A 24,010-nucleotide genomic window follows, 5' to 3' on the forward strand; every position below is an offset into this window, starting at 1 on the left:
AACAGCTGTAATTCCTAAAATGTCTTATACTGTCAAGGAAATGCCAGCTTCTCAGAAATTGTATCATGCTTTGCTTGTAATGCATAAAAAAACTTCCAAAGAGAACCATGCTTTGAAGGAGTCCCTGGTATTTTATGTAAGAAAAACCAGCAACCTCAGGTCCAAAATTTCTGGGACTTGCTTAGTTTTTAGATATTTAAAAAAGAATTGAAAACAACTTTTTCATGCCTCCCTTTGAAAGTTTCTCAAGCAATACATTAAGATTTACTTTTTTTTCACATAACAGAATATTAAAACAACAAACAAGCACCAGAATTAAATAGCCCTTTAATGCAGAAGACAACACTCCACAAACTTAGCATAGTTTAATTTTTACCAAGTCCAAGTACAGAAACCAGCACATGGGATCACATTCATTCAGCTAAACACTAAAGGTATTTTGTTGTGGTTTTGGACAGAAGGAAGCAGTAAACCCTAGCATTTGCCTGAAATCCCTCCAAAAAAACAGGGGTATGCAGGAGACATTTTAAGTCATTTTACTTCACTACTGTTGTATATGGAAACCTAAACAAGACCAAGATCTTCACAACTGTGTTGACCCTAAATGGATGGCATCTACTCAGAAAGAGTAGACATACACAGCTACATCATCTCCAGTGACAAGTTTGTGTCAGGGTTTTGCCTCTACTTGGGGGTAATGTAATGACTGCAGTATTCAATTCCCCCAGAACACAAGGATGAAGATGTATCTTGAGATCCTCCTGAAACACCAGGGTGGCAGTGGCTGGAATACAGCAGTGAATCCCAGAATGGTTTGGATTAAAAGGGACCTTTGGAACACAGCTAATCCAAACCTCCCCCATTCCAACACAGAGAATATAACTGGAACAAAGCAAGAGTCACACTGTGGGTGACTGAACACCAACCTCACAGAATGGTAGGAATGAACTGCATGGCCTTCAGCAGCCAAACAGCTGGAAAATCACCTCCCACACAAACACCAGGCTGTAAGTCTAGAGCGTGACAGTGGACAAAGCACTGGCTTATTCCATGTCACTTCACATGAAGAACTTAATAAAGACTACCTGCCTGTAAGAATTATTTGATACACATTTCATGTTTATTCATAGTGAGCATGCTTCTGTGCAAGTACTGTTAGTTTAAATAATTTGCTTAAGTATTTAGAGGGGCATGCACACATTCTCTCTGCTTGTGGCCACAGAACTGGTGATGAACTCTTATTTTTAAGTTCTTCCAATTCCCTCAAAATCCTTCAGGGCCTTAGACAAAGAGAAAAGGAAGACAGCTTGTAAATAAACACAAAGGTACTGAAAAACAGTAAGAGAAAGTAACTTGCCTCTTTCCTTCAAGCAATTGTCCATACCTACAGTGATGCAGGGGGTATGTACAAATGGTACTCCTCATAAAACTCCATTTACCTGGATGAACAGACACTGAAGGACTGGTCAAGTAGCAGCAGCATGCCATGTGGTCTAAACTAGTTGTTCTGCTCCTATCAGGTATGGAGATAGCATGGTGAAGGTGGTAACAACAATGGCGAAGCTGGTTACAAAGGAATAGCACTTCAAACTGTGGCACATCAAACACATTTAATCTCTGTTTATATTCCACCTAGGGATACTCTCTTGACAAGAGGAACACTGTATCAAACTAACTAGGAATAGTAGCCCAGTAGGATTGAGTAACACTGAAAAACCTTTCCATTTGTAGTTGCACACTAAAGATGGCTGTAAGATACACCATAACTGAGCTAACAAACAGCCTAGCTCCCTCCTGTTCCAGCAAGCTAACAGCACCTCAGAGAGCCTTTTACAACTGTATACACAACTATCCAACTCCTTTGGCATCATGAGTATGCCTGAGAGAATGCTTCCTAATGTTAACCAAAATAGGTATGAGCAAGCATATACATTCAAATGCCAAGATATTCTAAATTCTTTAGGAGAGAGAGGTGAACTTCACAGGACATAACAAACTGCAGGTTGATGGTAGAATTTCTGCAAATGTAGGCAAGAACTCCAGGTTGTCAAGTCATATGGTGTAACGAGCAGAAAAAAAAAATACTTTAACCAGGAAAAGTAAGAACAAGCAAGAATGTCCCTGTAGATACTTACTGCCTGCAGATGGCTGGGCTGGAAAACAACTGAGAAAAACATCTAACACAGGGGACCTTCCACAGCAGCCTGAAGCATAGAGGCTAGTGCTTATTGAGAAGCAATAAAAACCTCTTACTAAAAGCTATTCTTATTAGCATTTCTTATACAGTCAAAATGGAATCTTCTCGTGCTAAAAAGTTGATCAAAGACTATTTGAAACAGCTCTTCCCATTTGCAAAAGCATCCAACTCCTGGACAGCTAAACCACTGTACACTGTTATTTCCTATACCACTCACTTCTCTGCATAAGGCAACAGGACAGGATTTGCAGCTTAGTATGACCTTAAAATGCTCGTGTTTTGTTATACTGTGAAAAATTTAAAAGTTTTCACATCTTCTGCTGGGTCCTGTGGTGAAAATGCAGACAAACGAGTATACCTGAAATACAGCTGTCCTGTCCAAAACCTGCTGAGAGAGCAACTTTCAAAGGAAGAAGCATCAGACTGGAATACATGGTGAAGGGTAAGACATTGTCAGCAACAGCACTAGGTAGCTCTCCTTCAAAAGGAAAGATCCTCAACCACTGGCTGAACCATGTGCCACAAAGCCTAAATGCTTACAAACAGCAGGACTGCTGGTGATAAAAGTGTCAACATTTTGGTAGAGATCCCATTACAGCAGTCTACAGAGTTTCTGTACAAATAAAAGGTATGTGGACACACACCAAGCAAAAATTGCAAATGGTTAGGAACAACAGAATGAGTGCACTTTTTTGTCCAATGTGATGATTTGTTAAGATCTGATGACAGAAAGGCATTGTTTGCTTCACTGATGGTGGGAAGGTCAGGCTGCCTGAACAGTAAATATACAAATACTGCAGATCCTGATACTTGTTTATCTTCTTGGAAGGTTGCCACAGGATTTTAAAAAATGCTTATCAATGCAAACAACTTTCAAAGAAAACATGACTAGCAGAAAAGGAATCCTTGTAGGCAAAGAGGATGTCTATCAAGCTGTGTGCTTTATTTAACTTAGTACTACTATAGGGCACTGTCAATAGGATATTCTAATGGAGCTGGGAAAGGTGATAAATACAAATTTATACATGCTTTGCAGAATCTGACACTTGGGGAAACTCTATGAAGAGTGTGTATTTATTGGGAAGCTTAAAGATCAAAAGGAAAAACAAACAAACAAGAAAATCTATGCCCTCAGGTAATAAACACCATTACAAAATACTTCTTCAGGTGAAAGGGTTAGGAACTCAGCAGCTAGTGGGAAGAAATTCTTTTGGCATGAAATTTAAGTACAGAACTTCAAGAAAATCTCAACATGAGAAACTTCCTCTGCTCTTACATCCCAGGAAAGACTAAAGGATCAGGCCAGTGACAGAGGTAGATTCAGGTTGTCTGGGCATCCCTTTTAAGCTGCCACTGTTGTGACATAGTGAGCTGAACTTCCATGTTTCACTTCTATGTCATCTCCAATTTTGGTTTTGGGGGGTGAGAGCACCTGCCATGGTCCATCACGAAGAAAAACTCTACCACTCCAACCTCATAGTAAAGGGCTGCTCTGACAACCTCTACTGAAGATGCTCTTAACAAAAGTTTTCTTAGGTGGGCTATTTAGCTTGAGTGAATTTCTAACACATGGATTTGAATCTGGGGAAAAATTCAGTGTCTTTGGAAATGACTATTACTTGACTATTCTTGCTGCCCTGGAACTCTAATTAACACGTAGGGAAAATCTGTAAATCTGCAAAAAGGCAGAACAGGTCAATTTGCTAACTCTACAAACCACAGATATCAGAATTAGTTCCCTAAACAGATAAAGAGATTACCTACAGAAACAGGGTTAGAAGATGAATCTCTATATTTGAGGTCTGCTAACTCACTTTTGTGACAAGAGGCTCTGTTGGCTAGTCCACACCTTTCTCAGAAATTGGGCTGGTTGACTAAAAATAAGTGGACACATACAGGTACCCAAGTGTGTGGCCCAATTGCCCCAAGCACAGCATGCAAAGACTGAGACCTGTTAAGTTAGGTAAAACCATGCTCTTCCCAAAATAGATTCAAGTAAGCATCCAGGGCATTTCTTCAGAGCCCTTCTCAACTAAGTCTCTAGAAGAATATACTGGGAATATCCTTTTCACTCCAAGAGCCTTTCAAGACAATTTGTGCTCTGGACAGGGACACCTCCAGAACAACATCATACTAATAGTGCTTCAGTCTCCCTGTGATTGTAGGTATTTCTTTGAATTTGGTACTTACACCTAAAAATGTACTTCACAGTGAATGAAAAGCTATACATTCCCACTGAGCCAGAAAAGATGGAGCATAACTGAACCGAGTCTTACCATCCTGAACCTGAAAATGTGGACTTTTTTTTGTTCTGCATTCTCAGACTTTCTGAGAATCAAAAAAAGATTTTTCCCACCACAGGTCTCCCACCAGATGAAGACAGACTCCATTCCTCAAGGCTCAGAGCTTTATTTAGGATCTACTGTGGACATAAGCAATCTTATCTAAGAAATATCAGGATAAGGACAAGTACAGTATGCCACAAACAGGTGAAAAAAAGACAATGCTCATGGCTCCTTAATCCACCACATGTTTAACACGTAATTGCTTTGTTGTACATCATACTTAACTGACAGCCAGAGCTTTCATGAACTCCTGTATATGAAATCTAGGAGGCAGCCAGGTTTGCCATGAAAGTGAAAAATAAACTTTGTAAGAGATCCTGGAAGTTCTTACAATTCCAGTTTGTTAGCATGCCTTAAAGAAAAGGACCCTCTGTTTCTGCTGAGGTTTGAAGGTTTCCTTTGCAGAATGGAATCTAACTCAATGACCAATAACATTGACCTGGCTAAGAGGTACCCTTCTTAAAGCACAGTGACCCAAATTCTCACAGAAAGCCAAGCAGCCAGAACCAAAGGATTTCTCACAACAATGGAGTTACAGATTTTATTTAGGTGTGGAACCTTAAACTGAATCCTAACCATTACTCACACATCCACTTCCCTTTGGAGTGAAAGTAATCAGCAAAATTAGCCAATTAATTTCAGGGTCCCTGTTGCTACTGTAGGAGCCTTTGGGTCTCTCTGATGCTGAAATTAAGTGATAAACATTCTAAATCAGACTTTGCCAAGACACCACACTGAGTCTGAATTCTAAATCCCAAGACAGTCTCCAATACCATACCTGGCATCACCTGTCTGGGAAAGAGAGCTGGCTACTTTCTAAGCTCTCTGGCCCATTGCTGCACTATCAGTATAGTCAGACACACTGCCACACTTTCAGAAGTGTAGTAGGTCTGTTCCCAAAATGCATAAAACACATGTTCAGCAAAGCTAATATGGAATCAGAAAAGGCACCTGACCATCAGGAGTATCATCTGACTGTTTCCCAGTGCCAACCCATGCCTCAGCCAGATGACTGCTCCCTTTTATGCCTAAGATAGCTTTGTTAGCTTAAATCCTAATCAAATTGTGATAGGGAAAGAAAGAAAGAAAAAAAAAGCTACCAAACCAATTCAAACACAAATCAAACAACAACAAAAAGAAAATAAGTAAAGTTTTTTTCTGAGTAAGAGCTGTGGTGTAAAGATACTGGAAATAATGTATTTTGAAACAGACTGTGTTGCAAATGCACCTTCATGTCTGTGTTCTCAAAAGAATAACCACCTCACACTAATGCATGCAGAAGTTGTTTACTACTGTTCAAAGCTGGGAGGTTTTTGATTTTTTCTAGCTTATAGAACAGATGTACAGAACTTCATCAGATCCAACCATTTAATATTTATACACAGGTTGGCTGAAAAGTCAGGCTAATGACTATGTAGTGCTTCAACTGCACAGATCAAGAATATGCTCAGTTTGCCTGTTTTCTTCAAAAGACAGGTGTAGACTGAGCATCTGCATAGCTGGGAATAAGGGAAAAGATCCCTTTTTTTAAGTTTTGAAGAGGCAGTGGTGTATTACTAAAGTCATGCCAACACAGATATTTCCTGAATTTAGCATCCTTATGCTAGGGTAGCACTATTAGCTGTAAAGGTGAAGAATGAAGCAACAATATCTACAGCTTATCCTTTCCACTGCTGGAGCTTAGTAAAATATTTCCTTTTACATTTCAGTCCCAATTCTGTACCAGAAATAATGGCCTCTTATCTGCTACAGAGTTCCCACAGCAAACCAGTTTGCCACCACTGTCAGTTCAGTTGCTGCAAACAACTGACAGAGGTGGAATCTCTCAATAAAGCAGGTTTCTTCTGGTCTCTGCAGTGGAAGATGTTCAGCAAACACTCCAAAGAACACAATTCCCTACATTTAAGAGCTCTGCAGCTGCTGTTTGCTCTGGATTTACAGTCTGACCTACACCCAAGTGCACAGGGTGCTCTACATATGTAACTGATGTTTGCATGTGCAGCTTTCAGTGAAAAGTCACTAGCAGCTCAGATGCTTCCTCTTCATTTTCATACATGTATTATTGGCACATTCAAGATTCCTTCCACCCAAACCAATCTATTGCCTTGTCTTAAGCCTGTGACTTGCTCCCCACCATGCTTCTGTAATAAAACGTCCTTAAAACTGAAACCCATTATAAAAAACCAATTACGAGAATTAAATTAAAAATTCTCACTTTGCACTGTAAAGGTCTCTCCAAAGACTCCACTGCAATTACTGCATGCAGTCTTAATTTAACTGGATGTATGAGGATATGCTGCATTAGCTAAGCCATCTTTTACAGTTTTGTTTTGCTAGCAGGCACAGGTTGCCCCAGTCCCATGAATAACTCTTCCCAGTACAGATTTCAGTCACACTGTCAGTTTGAGCAAAGACTTCTAACACACCAACATAAAATAAACTTCAACTGCAGGTAACTCATATACCAACATTCATTACTTGAATCTCATTTTAAGCAAAAACTGGCTTATTTCATTTTTCACTTGGTACCTGCCACTTGATATGAAAGCAGATTTATCCACACCTTGGTCATCTGCCAGTACTGATGAGGCCATACCTCACTTAAGCCACACAAAACATTAAAACATCTTCAGACAGTTTCTTTGGTTAGGAAAACATGAAAGCATCAAACAATTTATAGAATCATCATAGAACCATAGAATGGCTAGGAGAGGACCTTAAAGATCACCTAGTTCAAACCCCCATGCATGGGCAGAGACATCTTCCACCAGACCAGGCTGCTCAAGGTCCCATCCAACCTAGCCTTGAACACTTCCAGGGAGGGGGCAGCCACAACTTCCTTGGGCAACCTGTGCCAGTGTCTCACTACTTGCAAAATAAAGAATTTCTTCCTAATGTCTAACCTAAATCTCCCCTCCTCAAGCCTGAAACCATTTCACCACACCCATGTAAAAGCCCCTACCCTGTATTTCTTGTAGGCCCTCTTCAGATATTGGAAGGTTGCTATAGGGTCACCTCAGAGCCTCCTTTTCTCCAGGCTGAACAACCTCAACTTCCTCAGCCTTTCTTCACAGGGCTGGTTCTCCAGCTCTCTGATCATTTTAGTGGCTCTCTTCTGGACTCATTCCAGGACCTCCATGTCCTTCTTATGCTGAGGACTCCAGAACTGGACACAGTACTCTAGGGGGGGTCTCACAAGTGCAGAGCAGAGGGGGAGATTCACCTCCTTTGACTGCTGTCTGTGCTGCTTTTGATGCACCCCAAGACTCGCTTGGCTTTCTGGGCTGCAGGCACACACTGATTGCTCACGTTGAGCTTCTGGTTCACCAGCACCCCCAAGTCCTTCTCCTCAGAGCTGTCCACAATCCTTCTCCCAACCTGTATTCATGCCTGGTATTGCCTCAACCCAGGTGCAGAACCTTGCACTTGACCTTGCTGAACTTCACGCAGTTTGCACAAGCCCACTTCTCAAGCCTGTCAAGGTCCCTCTGGATGCCATCCCTTCCATCTACAATGTTGACTTCACCACACAGTTTGGTGTTGTCAGCAAACTTGCTGAGGGTGCATTCAATTCCACTGTCCGTGTCTCTGACAAAGATGTTAAACAGCACTGGTCTGAGTACTGACCCTTGGGGAACACCACTCATCACACATCTCCATTTGGACACTGAGACACTGATCACAGCTCTGGGTGTGACCACTCAGCCAGCTCTTTATCCAGTGGTCCATCCACCAAATCCATATCATTCCACTTTAGAGATCACAATGTCAAGTGGGAAAGTGTCAAATGCTTTGCACAGGTCCAGGTAGATGACATCTGTTGTTCTGCATTTGTCCCTTGAGGCTGTGACCCCATTGTAAAAGGCCACCAAATCAGTCAGGCAGGACTTGCCCTTAGTGAAGCCGTGTTGGCTGTCACCAACCACCTCTTTGTTATCTGCTTGCCTTAGCAGAGCCTTCAGGAGGATCTGCTCCATGATCTTGCCAGGCAGAGAGGTGAAACTGACTGCCTTGGAGTTCCCTGTGTCTTCTTTTTGTCCATTTTTGAAAATAGGGGTTATGCTTCCCCTTTTCCAGTCAGCAGGAACTTCACCAGACTGCCATGACTTTTCAAATACAATGGACAGTGGCTTTGCAACTTCACCCGCCAGTTCTTTCAGGAGCCGTGGGTGAATCCCATCAGGCCCAAGGACTTGTTCACCTTCAGGTTCTTTAGGTGGTCTCAAACCTGCTCTTCATCTACAGTGATGATGATCTAATCTACCTGCTTTTCATCTTCCTTTTCCCAGTCCCTGCCTTTGGCTTCTGCAACATGGAGAGTGTGACCGGAGTCCTTGCCAGTGAAGATGGAGGCAAAGTAGTCATTGAGTACCTCAGCTTTCTCTACATCTTGGGTGACCAAGATCTCCTGTTGCCTTTTGGAGTGTGCCCACATTTCCCTACTCTTCCTCTTATCTATAGAAATTTTTCCTGTTGTCCTTAGCCTGCCAGATCTAGTTCTCTCTGTGCCTTTGCTTTCCTAATCTGATCTCTGCTTCTAAGAGCAATGATGACACATCAATAGATAACACATCATACTCACGTAAGTATTAGGTTGGGTTTTTTTTCCCAGTCACCTGGATCCAATTAGGTGCCTTCAACTAATTCTTATAGTCTCAAGATGAATCTTACAAATACTTATTTTAGATACTGTAATGAGATATAGATTTTTTAAAATAACACCTGAAAATAGAAAAAGTCTTTTTTTAAGAACAGCAGAAGGAAGGCATGAAAATACTTGCACAGGATTTTGGTAGCTCCTACACAATCAGGTGACAAGTGCAGACAAAATTTCTGAAAAACAAGTCAAGCTAATTTCTATCAACAACTGTTATTTACAAACCCTTCGCCTTGGTTTTAGCAGAGCTTTTGTGTTCTCTCTCATGTTTGCAAATAATGAAATAAAAAATTAGAAGAAATTGGGTAGGTGTGAACTCCTAAGTAACCCCCACTGTCAATGATTCATCTGACAGATTAGATAGGCATCAAATGGGAGACCCAGGAGTTTGTACTACATATAGAATATCAACAGCATGAACTTCCACCAAGTCATTATCAAAAATACTACAAAACATGGATGATACCAAGGCATGAAAATCTTGAAGCATACTGGGGAATGGAAATGAATGTGCATTCACATGGAAAATGCAGATGCAATTCAGGAGACAAGAAGCAATCATGTTAAAATTTCTGCAGTTATTTAACTATGCAAACAGAGAATATAAGTAACTACTCCTGCTTTCTACTACTCCTGTGGTACAGTAGGAAGTGTCTGAAGGATACAACAGATCAGAGACTGAGTGCAAGTCAACAACATACTCAAATATAAATAAGAATATTGTATTAAGAATTGTTCCTCAGCATGCCATTTGAACCTCAGCTGTGGCCCACACCCTTCAAGACTTCCACACTTCCAGAAAGATACAGGCAATTTGGATCTGAGAAGCAGCAACAATTCAAATCTAGGAAATGGGTAAAAGGGTGAATAACTGAATTTGCCTCAAAAGGATAAAGCCAATAACTCTACTCAAATACATTGAAGGTAACCCAAAGGCAGACAAAAGTTTAGTCCTTCTCTTTACACACACAGCCAAAGAGTAGTTTAGCTTGTGAAAGCAAGCAAGACTTTACAGTGCCTAGAAAGGTTGTTGGAAGTGTTATGAATGACAAGGCTGTAACAAATCCTGTGTTTCTAGCAGCACACTGAACTCAGTCACCTCTCAGGATCATGATCGTCCTGCATATACTGGTATTTAACCAATATATCCAAAATCTGACCCTAAAAAATTAACTTCCTGTACAGTACAGAAGCCCTAATTTCCAGAAAAGAAACATACTTTCTAAATGCTAGAACTCTTCCCATTTGGAGACTTTAAACATTGGAACAGCTTCACTGTAATGACATAAGAACTGGTGCAGAAACTGAATATGGATTATTTCCAACCAATACACTGGAGTAAAGCAGTGCTGTTCTACTGTACTGAGCATAAGGAGTCTGAGAGCAAACTTAACATTAGAATCTGCAGTTAGTAATTTACAGATTTACAACTCTTCTATATAAGTTTGGAGCCATAAAGCAAAAGGTATGGCAAAATATTTAGCTAAGATACCAGGATCATTATTAGCTAAGTAAACTAGATGATGAAAACAAAAACAAAAGCAGACTCACCTTTCGCAATTCAATTGTAACTTCATTTCTGTGTCTTCTCATAGTCTGTAAATAAAAAACAACAATTATTTGTATGTAAACAAAAGAGTTCTCTGGTTTCAAAAGAGTCGCTTTTCTGTCAAAAGTTATTTATCAAAAGGTAGGGAAAACAGCATGCATAATTTCTAACTCAGTATTTACGAGCAAGATGCAGAAGTATTTTTGTGCTGTTTAGTTTTTTGGGGGTGGTGTGTGTGTCTGTGTGTTGTTTTGGTTGTTTGATTTGGGGTTGGCTTTTTTTTTTTTTTTTTAAGATTATACACCTTACAGAAAGCTTTATCCTAAACCACAGTCACTATCCCAAAGCCAGAAAACATAGACCATCCCACAGAATTTCATTGGGATTAATATATGCACACCAAAAGCAGCAGTAAATACAGGTTAGACAGTCTCACATTCACAACCTAGACACGTAACCTGTGCCAGCTATCTGGCCAAAATCAACCCTGAATGATAGATTGCTGAGCTTGATGCAAACAGGGCAGATTAGGCTTGCAGCAAACGGAAACAAAGCAGTACAGTGGCACTGAGTTTACTTAGGATCTATAGCCTGAGCACTGTAAAGGAAAACCAGCCTGTGAATAACTCAGCTCATTAAAGATACTGGACACTCAGGGCACATTTCCTACAACTTACCAAAAGGAGATCAAAAGATTGAGTAAGAACAATTTTAGCCTAGTGAAGGCCACCTCCCCAGGTTCATTTTACAATCAGTGGGAAATAACATGTACCATCAGAATGCAATTCAGAGAAAATCAGGAATGGAGGATCACTGGCAGCCTAGAAAGATCACCCACACTAACTAAAATTAACCTTTTAAAATACTTTATATATCCTGTCTTTGCTATTGACCTTCACTGATACTATCATGTTCCTTATGAGATAGGGCAAATAACTTCCCTAAGCTAAGAAGTATCAGTGAATATCAGCAGTACAAAGAAAACACCAACATTCCCCATCATCCATTGGAGGAAATACCAAACATGCTAAAGCTCCAACACGGGTAAATTAAATGAGCAGACTTCACACCATGAATCTATACAGGATGTATCTTCAGTGCTTAGAACATTTTCTTAGCTTCACTGTTCTCAACTAGTTTGCATAGCAGTGTTCATTTAACTATTTTAGGTTGACTTGAGAGTAAGGAAGCCTCGTCTTCCTGTCCACTGCTTAATAAACAAATTGGCTCAAGTAATCACAGATATAATTCTCCTTTTACATCTACAAGCATAAACTATACTACTGCAAAAAGAGCAAGTCTTCATTACAATAAGACACTAGCACTACAGCATCTATCAGAACTGCACTTTTTTTCCTCCCTAATTATTCTACTAATATAAGTATGATAAGACTGGATTGCTGGGGAAGGGGATGGCATTGGGTACGTACGGAATAGACAAAGAACCAAAGAAGTCGTTTCATGTAACTAGCAAGATCTGTCATTCAGGTTTCTTGCTATGTTACAATTTCATATTTGAATGATCTTGAAAACTGCATCACATTTAAAGGCACTTAAAAGCCTAAAAATGTCTTTTAATACTTCTTCCCCAGGATAACTCTGCATTTCAATGGAAGAAATGTAGTTAGACAAGGCTGTCTTAGATTTCTGCTACAGAAGTTCCTTCTCTTGATCATTCAAGTTCTAGAAGTCAAAAAGTCCTTCTCTTCCCTTCCCTTTGCAGCAAGGGAAGCTACCCTTCCACCTTCCCTCTCCACTCTGCTCTGAAATCTAATATTTATTACCACTTTTCTTAAATGTTGAGGCACATCATATGACAAACCAAGCTAACTTGAGTCTCCAATAGCATTTTCTCCCCCGAATCCAGTGTTGTATGTGCCAGACTTGAAATCTCAGCAATTTAATGGAAGTCACAATTTACTTTTAAATTTGCTCCACAGTTACAATTTTTCCATTTGTCTAAGTGATAATAATCTACAATATATTTTACTAAGCATGAAAATCAAACCAAATCTGAAGCTCTTTAGGGGACAACTGTAATATTTGACACCTACCACTTTTCTAGAAGGCAGGCAGATTTAAGACTGGATGTTGTGTTAAACAGTTCAGCAGCTTGATATTTGTCATTTAGAAAATCAAATACAGTGCAGTCCCTGGCATGGCATTACTATGCATTTCATCAATTTACTTTACACCTCTAAAAATGCTTAGACTAAAGACAGTTACTCACAGTCATCCATCCATAAAGGCTCTACTGGGAAGACTCTAAGCTTCTTTCTAAAGGCAAATAATTCACTCAGATTTTCAATTTGGGTTTTATCTGTGTTTCATACTTCCATTATTTCAGCCCCACTGATCCTACTCCATTGTAATTCTGTCTCAGTGTTTTTACAGTAGTTCCTCACTTTTGTCAAACTGGTATTCAAAATATTTGACTGCTCCATTATGGTTCTACATTTAATCATGGAACCACTTTGGTTGGTAAAGACCTTTAAGATCAAGTTCAACCATTAACCCAGCGCACTGCCAAGTCCACCACTAAACCATTTCTCTAAGTACCACATCTACAGGTCTTTTAAATACCTCCAAGGAGAGTGATTTGACGACCTCCCTGGGCAGCACGTTCCAGTGTCTGACAACCCCTTCACTAAAAACGTTTTTCCTGATGTCCAATCTAACCTACCCTGGCAAACTTGAGGCCATTTCCTCTTCTTCTGTTATTTGGGAGAAGAGACCAGCAAGAATATCTTTTCATCATTTAGAAAGATTTCACTCTTTAGAAAGATTCTTCTAAAGGTCATCAACTGCATGGATGTTTAAGATAATCTCCATAGTAAAAGGTTTTTACCCTTTTAGCAGCTCTTTTGTACTTCCTTCTAAGCTTATTATATGCAGTTTCTCTTTCAAAGCAGTTCTGATAAATTTTCTTTTTTCCCTTCCTTCTTTATAAGATAGAATAGACAGCATTAAACAGCAGAGGTGCTTCTCCATTCACAGAGCAAGTGGGCCAATAACTGGGTATATCACTTAGCTTTAACTTCACAGAACTAATGAGTGTTATCTGGCCCCCACTGAACTAAGAGCTCCCAGTCTCCCAGTTTCCTGTTGGCACAGCATCTTTAAAATTCAGCATGTTGGGGGTGAGCAGGATTATACAAGGATCAGCAGCACAGTGTAAGGGTAGAGTCTTCCTGCAAGTATATGGGATTAAAGTTCCCAAAGAGCCTATGGTGCATTCTGACAGTTAAATCTGGTTGTCCTGGTCAGACCATGATGGGTGCTCTCAGCTAGATGCATGCTGACATTCCAAATATTCCAATATTTGGAATATATCCATTCATCCAATATATCCATATTCAAATGAAATATTTCCAAATTCATTATTTCCACTCCTTGTCCCCAACACAGGAGATGACTATTGCATACCAATGTATTTGAGACCACGGATTCCACTTCATACAAGTCAATTGTTACAATTATAGACTGCACATGAAAATCCCACGTGTGCACTTGATACTGGCCTTTTTTCTTAATTTCATGCCTGTTACTTAATTGGCATTTGTTCAGACTGCTCACCATCTTGATTTTTACCTTTTTACCACAGAAGGTGATACTCTGAATGTCTGCAATTTGGCTATCCTTGCCCTGAGAGGCCACACTCCTCAGACTAAACACATGCTGCAACCTCATTTGATTACAGGAAAAGCTTGTATATGTATAGCACCACACTACAACTGCACCCTCCATTTTGCAAGCTTGCAGAGCAATAGGCACAATTTCTAATTTTATGTGCTGGGGGGAGAAGGGTTGGCAAAGCCCTGATTTTATTCCCCCCAAAAAACAGGACTTAAGCAATCCAGTTAATTTTTTGTCCTGATTTGGCATTTCTTAAAAGGTAGGTATTTAAAGCTTATGTTTCAGATGAAGCTTTTTAGAAATACAGCAGCTTATCAGCACCTTCCTACTGCCTTAGAAGACAAACATGCTATAATCCAACAGTATATCAAAGAAGCAGTCTTAAGTACCACTGCAAGCCTCCCTTTAAGGAAGCATTACCACTGTAAGCAAAATACCACTTTTATACTATCCACAAGCCCCAGCATGTAGGGAACTGATAGGCATTTACAAGAGATTTCTACAATAATAGAAAGGCTGAACATTTTCCCCAGCTAACACAGGTCAGCCAAAAGAGACAGAAGGAAAAATTATTCTGCAATTCATCCCTACAGATTCATTATAAGCTTTCAGACTGGGAGGACAACAAGCTGCTGAAGTCTACATATGTAGCACTAGCTGAAACCTAGCAAGGTGTTACCAATGGATCTAATACACTGTTTGACTCACACAGCATCTGACTACAGTTGCTTCTCATCTTAATATATTCAAATAACTTCATGTCACACTGAAACAGCACATCTCAATACTACCACTGACAAATCTGAACTGTTTCACTAAATAAAAAAAGTTAGACTTCAAATCTCAAAAAAGATCAGACTACAAATTTCTTTTGCCCTGTAGGTAAAATCCTACAGATCACAAAAATAATTCTAGTTTATTCCTGCAACACCTGAACTGCGTGGCTGCTCCTAAACACCGGGGCATCAATGCACCATACAGAAGGTGCAAAAAGTAAAAATTGCACAGAGTAACTATTAGTCAGCATGTACTATAAAGAAACAAGAGCACACAAGACTCACCAAGTTGTGCTACATTACGTTTCCATTGCTACATGACCCAAGTCAGGCTTAAGTTCTTTTGTAACAAGAGGTTGCTTCTTCCCAGTTCACCATCTGTGAAGAACAATTACTTCCCAGTGTGTCTGACAGCCTCGCATAACCACAGCAATGTACTGAATACCATTAAGTTTCATAACAAGCCAAAATTAGATGCTCAGCTATATTTCTGCTCTCGATTTCCCTAGCATCTTGTTGTTTTCTAAAATAAACCAGAAAAAAAAACCAAACTACTAGATGCTGTTAGATAAATTTCTCACTTCTACCTCAAATTTCTGAATACCTTCCTAAAGCCAGGAAGTGTTATGTGCCAAGGATCTCTCCCCAACACCTTCCACTTGAAAGAAAAATAACCCTTAGCTTCATCAAAGTATCAAAATTAATTTTATATGCCAATAAAGAAGATCACTACACATGTAAGTGCTGCTGTTAAGGGCTGCAAGGTAGCCTTGCTTCCAACCGACAGAAAACACAAAAATGCTGACAAAAGAAAATAGATATAAGAGACACTAAACCTTGAAAATAAAGCAAGATTCAAGCCAATGCCCAAAATAAGGTTTCAAAGAATGCCTCAGTCCCTTTATAACTGCCTTTAACACACCCAGTGGGGAGAAGCAACACCAGAATACAGTCATCCTCATCATATCAGTGTTTCAGCTCTGTTACTCTCTTCCAACAAGAAGCTGACAAGAAACAAAAAGCTCAATTTCAAAGCCACCCGAGGAGAACAGGAATGTCTTCTTGATTTTTTTCAGTTCATACCTGGCTTATGAGACAGAACTGTGCTCAAAACTCAATATCAATAAGCTATGGCTAAAGACAAACCTGTGCAATTCTGAAATATGAGTGTAACAGTAACCCTTAATGCCAGCACATTCTCAGAATTATTTTTAAGTGACAAAACGTCTGGGACCCTCTGGCTCAACCACACATACTTCACAAGTACCAGTTGTGAAACCCTGCACAAAGGTGCACAAGATGCTCTCTCCATGTTAAAAAGCAAATATCACTGTTGTAACCCTACCACTTGATGTCTTAAGACAGACCATCCGCACCTTCCTGGCAAACAAAGGATTACTTTGAAGTCCTGAATAGCATTGAGATTCTAAAAGACAGAATTCAGTCTAGCAAGTTTCTCTGGCTTCTTGAGCCTTTGTTTAACATAGAAAATGTTTAACTGCATAATATATTACAGTACCTGAAAAGGTAAGTCATACAGCTTCTGTAAATTAAAAAGGGAAAAAAAAAAAAAAGAAGGAATTGTGAAACCAATCAGCTGGACCCCATCTACCATAGGTCAAAGATAACACATTTTCCAAAAGCCTCTGTAGCAAATACTCAAGCCATGTCTTTTTCCTGGGAAAACCAAAACAAAGCAAGTAAAACCCACAAACCCCAAAGCAAACCGCAAAACCAAAACAAAACTCTACCAAAGGTATACAGGACTAGAAGAGGAAAGTTCAAGGTAATTAAAAAGGGCAAAACCACATTTGAGACACAGCAGTCAGAATAGTCCTCCTATTTATGAAAGGATTTGAAACACTGATACTATTTTATGCAAGTAACATCTCATTCACAATGAGATATCAGAAGTAGTCTTATGGTTTCCGCTGATTTCTACTTCATATGTAAAAAAATCAATCTTAATTGATTCTAAGCACTTTAAAGTCTCTTAAGCATATCACTTCTAGGGACAAGAAATTCTGGATACCTGATAAGGTTACTTCATCCTCAGTTACTGTACAAATCAGAAAATTAAAACTATTTATATGTGTGAAGGATGTAACCTAGTGAGAAGCTCAAGTCATTACATTCCCTTTGTTATACTGGGATAAGGATTTCTTAAGTGAAATTAAAAATGAACTTTCATGCACAAGGTGTTTAGTAACATATATTCTCTGTACAGAAAAAAATAATCAAATGCTGCAACAGTAAGAAGAATGAATTTTAGGCATTTTAAACATTTCTAGCTATACTAATTGTGTCAGTGGGAAGATTAAAGCACAGCCATCACTTAATGACTGAAAATCTACCAACCATTGTAACAAGTTCTGGAGCCCAGAGTGGTGCTCACCCAGACAAGCTGCCTCATTAAGTCAGATACCTGAGGGGTGTCATCTTTTAATCAACACATTTACACCACTTCCACTGCAAAAGGAGCAAGTCCAGAAAACGTAAGAGATGGAGAGGAATAAAAAAAGATGCTTTTATGTCAAGCAGCATATATCAATACTGCCATACTGGCTGGGCTGCCAGCTGTCCCCGCTCTGCTGCATCCATCAGCCTCCACATCAGGTAGCCCATGGAAATGGGAAAGCCAGGTTCACCTTGACAAGACATCCACCACACACCAATGTTGATTTAGGCTCTTCTGTGGATACAAAAGGTAAGTTTTCAGGGAATCTAGTAAGATGTGCTTTTTTCTTTGAAAGTTCAGCTATTAAGCGGGAAAGAGAGAACAAATTCACTGACTGATGCTAATTTACCTGTATCTACAAACAACTAAAAGAGGAAGTAGATTAATTTATTTCTGCTTTTACATCTTAACAGGAAGCAGTCTCAGAAAACCAGAAGATACATGTTTACAAGGAAAGAGCTGCCCTGGAACAGCTGGGATACTTAACAAGCTTGATTACATATACAGGGTACCCAAAGAGCTTAGCATTTGGCAAGTCAATTCCAGACTACTTCCACCTGCCTAGCTGACAAGGAGAAAAATGGCCCAGTTCCAACAGCTGGATTGGATTTAACTAATACCTCCCCTCTTGCAAGTGAGCATGCCCTACATATAGTTCAGATACTTTACAATGTAGGTGTGGGTAAAATAGTGAAAGGAGGGAAGTAAACAGTGTTTTTCCCTAGAAATTGTTTTACTAGCCTTTTTTCCTTGTTTCTTCTCTAACACCTTTTAACAAAAATGAAATACTGCAATACTCATGGAAATGCAGAGGCCTTGGGGGCTGGGCTGGTTTTAGGCAGGAAAAAAATATTGTCCTAGTTTGTATACAATAATTGAGATGGTCAAGATTGTCAGCTGACCATCTGTGATTAACATTAAAAGCTAAATACTCCTTATTTGCATAGGAAGATAATTTGTTAGAATGTGTAAAGTTAAGGCTTAGTTTAATGATACTGTTTTACTCGTTCTGCTACAGTTGGCTTCAACCAAAACCAGACAAAAGGACACTGACAGAAGGTGATTCTGCTGTTATACCTCTTCACACTTCTCAATGCACATAGCTTAATCTCAGAATCACAAGAAAATCACAACATATGAAGGAAAAATTACTCCACAGTATCATGACAGTCTGAACACAACTTTCAAATGGAAGAACTAAAACCCATGACACTGTGCACAGACTCCACCTGTTTCTTTTGGACATGGAAAAAGGTTTGATATCCATGTCAAGGTAAATCACATTTAGTCAGAATTAACCTTTCCTTCTAGGCTTATTCCTTTAGTTACAAGCATCATGGATTATTATCCAGCCCCTGTCACCCTCACTATCTATGTTTCTAGGCAGCCTCTTCTTCCCCACACCCAATTTTGAGATTTACCTAATTACCAAGTACTCCCATATAGTTCCAAACGGTCCTTTTAAGAAAAACAATGATATTTTTTCAGTCATACAGACTACAAAGTTAGAACAACTTTACTCTTGGTTTCATTACCATAGTTCCATATTAAATTATGCTAACCCAGTTAGAAATGCAGGCAGGGGGCATGGATTCCACACTACAAGCAACAGATCACAGAATGGTTTTGCTTGGAAAGGACCTTAAAGATCCTCTAGTTATAGCTTTCCTATTGGCTCCTTCAGGTACTGGAAGGTCACTATAAGGTCTCCCTGAAGCCTTCTCTTCTCCAAGCTGAACAACCCCAACTCTCTCAGCCTGTCTTCATGGGAGAGGTGCTCCAGCCCTCTCATCATCTTGGTGGTTGTCCTCTGGACTCACTCCAACAGCTCCATGTTCTTCTTGTGTTGGTGCTCCAAAGCTGGACGTGCTACTCCAGGTGAGGTCTCACAAGAGCAGAGCAGAGGGGGAGAATCATCTCCTCAACCTGCTGAAACCACTTTTCTTCTGATGCAGCCCAGCATACAGTTGGCTTTCTGGGCTGCAAGCACATATTGCTGGCATATGTTGAGCTTCTCATCAGCCAACACCCCCAAGTCCTTCTCCCCAGGACTGTTCTCAATCAATTCTTCACCCTGCCTGCAAGCATGCTTGGGATTGCCCTGAGACAGGTGCAAGACCCTGCACTTGTACTTACTGAACTTCATGAGGTTGGCATGGGCCCATCTCTTAAGCCTGTCAAGATCCATCTGGATGGCCTCTCTTCCCTCCAGTGTGTCAACCACACCTCACAGCTTGGTGTTGTCAAAAAACCTTCTCAGAGAGTGCACTCAATTCCACTGTCCATATCCCTGATGAAGACGTTAAATACCACCAGTCCTATTCCCAGACCCTGAGGAACTCCACTCATCACTGGTCTCCATTTGGTGGTTGCCAAGCTGCTGACCACTCCTCTCTGAGTGCAACTATCCAGCCAATTCCCTATCCACTAAGTGGTCCATCTATCTGTTTAGAGACCAGGATCTCATGTGGGACGGTGTCAAACGCTTTGCAAAACTCCAGGTAGGTGATCTCAGTTGGTCTCCCCTTGTCCACTGATACTGTGACCCCATCATAAAAAGCCACCAAATTAGTCAGGCACAATTTGCCCCCCGTGAGGCCACAATAATTGCCACCAACCACCTCCATATTTTCCATGTGCCTTAGCAGAGCCTTCAGGAGTATCTGCTCCATGATCCTGCCAGACACAGAAGTAAGACTGACTGGCCTGTAGTTGCTCAGGTTTTCCTTTTTGCACATGAGGGTTATGTTTCCCCTTTTCCAGTCACTAGGAACTTCACTAGACTACCACGACTTTTCAAATATGATGGAAAGAGGCTTTGAAACTTCATCCACCAGTTTCCTCAGGAGCTGTGCATATATCTCATTAGGTCCCATGGACCTGTGCACTTTCAGGTTCCTTAGGTGGTCTCTAATATGCTCTTCTCCTGCAGTTGGTGGGTCTTCCTCCTGGCAGTCCTTGCTTTGCCTTCTGCAACTTGGGTGGTGTGGCCAGAGCCCTTGCCAGTTAAGACTGCAGCAAAAAATGTAATTGATTATGTCAGCCTTCTCCATATCCCACATAATCAGGTCTTCTGTTTCCTTCCTGTGGGAGAGGGCCCACATTGTCCCTAGTCTTCTTTTAATCACTGACACACCTGTAGAAGCTTTTTTTACCTTTGATGTCCCTAGCCAGATTTAAGTCTCCCTAGCCAGATTTAAGTCTCCCTGGGCTTTAGCTTTCCTAACCTGATCCCTGGCTGCTTGGACAACCTCTTTGCACTCTTCCCAGGCTACCAGATCCACACCAAAGCAGACAAATACCCTTTCAATGCGCCTGTATAGTCTGACCTGTGACTCCAAGAGAATTTTATTTCATTTGATTACTGTATGACCTGAAGGTATTTGCTCCTCTTTTGGGGAAACATTCTATTATTTGGCAGAGAGTATTAGAACTTGGTTCAGATTCTCTGTGCACTGCAGAACGTTAATAGTACAAGGTTTCCTTTTGGATTGTAACCTTTAATGCATTACTAGGTGCATCAGAAGAGTGCAGTATTTATGCTACTGTATTTTGGATGCTATAGCCTGTCTAGGATTTATGTTCCTTGGGGTTAATAAAGGCCACTGAAAGAACACAAGTTCTTCTGCAGTTGGAGCTGACATGCTACTTTATTTTTTCCTTAAGCCCCAGTTTGGGGCCCCTAGAATGAATACCAGCTGCTTTTTCTTAGCCAGTCTGTGGCAAGATAATTCAAGTATCTGAACCTGTCTAGTCTCAGCAAACTGGTTGCAGATATCCACTATGACTCCAAGTGATGGATAATGAGTCACTGAAGCCCAACATGCATGCCAATATGGAAACCCACAAGCCTCCAATTATTGTTGCTCATGGTGCTGACTCACCTGAAAGCCCTAAGGAAGCAAAGCTGCCCATCCACATTATCCACTTCTACTGCTCCAGAAGACCTTGGTGGAAAAGCAACTGCTAAGTTTACTTCTTACTAGCTCTTTTGTAAGCATATTCCTCAAGGTCCAAATACCCTCTCTGCATTTGTTTAACCTGCATAATGAGCTACTCTCAGCAAAAAATAGTGAGATGTGAGCATTCACATTTTAATTCCCATATACCAATTACCAATTTACCAATACAACCTTCAGGAGACTGAACCTGAAGCAATTTAGTTGGCTGTGTTCAACACAAATCACACCAATCCTAAAGGCCACTAAGCAGTCCAGAATACAATAAACATATTATCTACTGATTTAATACAGAATAAAAGCAGAGCTGAAATTCTCTACTCAACATCAAAACTCAACTAGGGGAAGGAGGACAGAATCTAGCAGATTTCCAGTTACAAGTGTTGTGTGAGTCAAGGACTCATACCTAATCAATACTGTATTTCCATTCAGATGTAGATCTGTTGATCACACCTTTACAGACATCAAACCAAAAGCAGCAATGCAGCCACAGAGGCTCCACCTGATGTCAAACTGAAGTTTCCAGGTAGTCCCACAGCACCCCAAGCTAACTCATCACTGTGCAAAAGTTGGTGTGCACAGACCAACAGGCAGGCAGCAAGGATCACCAACTAATTCAAAGTATTTGTTTTGTCTTGTGATCCTAACAGGGCAAGGAACCAGTCCACATAGTAGTCCAACAAGTGGTGGCACTGGAGCCACTGCCATCTCCAGTTAGACAACAGCTCACCCTACAGAATTTAACTGTGGAGTTCTGTCCTTCACACTGCAGCCCAAAAGAAACTACTGAAGGACAGGTCTGAAGGACATCTGTATCAAGTCTTTGCTCTTGTCACGAACTTTTTGGAAACAGAAGGGCATGCTGAATTTTACAATGACGTCAGCTTTGTGTTATGCTGTGATACAGTCACCAAGAACAGTGGATAACCAAGATAACCTAATTAAAAGTAATTCCTATTCATAATTTTTGAAAAAGTTAGAAGATTAAGCCTTCTTGACACACTCTAAGTACAAAGATTTGAAATTTGGTACAGTTTTATGTTACAGGAATCTGCTTTTGTTAGTACACAAATTTCTATTCAGGTGTCTGAATGCTTGTTTTCCTGTATTGCACAAATAACATAACAGTTGCTTTGGACTCCCCTAGAAACAATCGAGGGAAAACAAACACCTATATGACTCCTTAGTCTCTCCCAAGACATGACACCATCTCTGTCCTCTCCTAGAATTTCTAAGCAAGCATCCCTCCCTTTCCCTTACTGAGGAAGGAAAGTACACAAAAAATACTGCCTTCACTTGTGTATAGGATATGAAAGCAGAGAACAGCAGAGCAAAATTAAAATTACTGTTCATGGTAACATGCAAACATCAGACTAAAATTTTGATCTTGTGATCATCATGAAGACCTAATTAAATTCTTTAAAAAATTGTAATTAAATGAAATTGTAGCTAAACACTTTCAGGAATCTAATTACAAAATTGTTTGGTAAGAAAGTCCTCACTGACTTATGAGGCAAATGCCAGAGAAGACCAGACATTCTTAGGCTTGCCAAATATTTATACTTGTTTAAACAAAAACCAAACACAAACAAACAAACAAAAACAAACAAAAAAAAACCAACCCACCACCTATCAGACTAAATATTAGCCAGATAACTTCGTGGGCACTCTATGTTTGAACAAAGAAACCCCTCTTTCAGATATTTAAGAGTCTTCAACTAAAGTATCAAAGTACCTAACATAAGCATTCTATGATTTTATGATATATTTAAAAAACTTACATCCCTGTGAAGGGAGAAAAAAAAAAGTTCTATTATTCCATCTATAAAATAAGAAACAATAATTGCAAATTGCATACAGTCACAAGGTGCCATGAAAAAACAACAAATCAAGTCCCTAGAGAGATGGTCTTTACTCAACCACACAAAGCTTTTTTGGTATAATATTACATGGCTCAAACTAAATCAATTTTTTTTCCTATTTTTGAAAGATCTAATCAAAAGGAAAAAAAGATTAAACGTGTTAGCTGCCTAATTAAATCTATGAAGAGATCATTCTGCTCAAGATGCAAGAGAAAACAACAAACCCAGCTGATAACCCAGGAAGAAGATGGAATTTTATGAATAATAAAATACACTCCAGCAACAACCCACAATCTTTTATGAACCTTCTCAGCAACCCTTGGGATTTAATAATTTCAGTACTAGCCATTCTAGATGCCTCTACCTCAATTTTTTGACACAAGCCCCCATCCTATGCTTTTGTCATTTGAACATTCTGGGCATCATATTTCTCTCCTTGAAAATTTCTCAACATTCAGTTTCTAAAGGCTCCAATGTACATGTCTACATCTCCTTCGATAAAAAGGGTATCTGCTATCCCTAAGAAGCTGCTTAGATCACCAGAAGTGGTCTGGAATTGATGGACAAGAAC

At 40.0% G+C, this 24,010-nt stretch overlaps 1 protein-coding gene across 1 annotated transcript in view; it reads right to left on the minus strand.

Annotated features, from left to right (window-relative positions):
* KPNA3 (karyopherin subunit alpha 3) overlaps positions 1-24,010 on the minus strand; it is a 52,447-nt gene that overhangs the window by 20,741 nt on the left and 7,696 nt on the right. The window contains exon 2 of the mRNA XM_030445234.1: positions 10,751-10,795. Coding sequence (XP_030301094.1) covers positions 10,751-10,795 — 45 coding nt within the window. The remainder of the gene's footprint in view (positions 1-10,750; positions 10,796-24,010) is intronic.

Source organism: Calypte anna, chromosome 1 (assembly GCF_003957555.1).
Source record: "Calypte anna isolate BGI_N300 chromosome 1, bCalAnn1_v1.p, whole genome shotgun sequence".
NCBI lineage: Eukaryota > Metazoa > Chordata > Aves > Apodiformes > Trochilidae > Calypte > Calypte anna.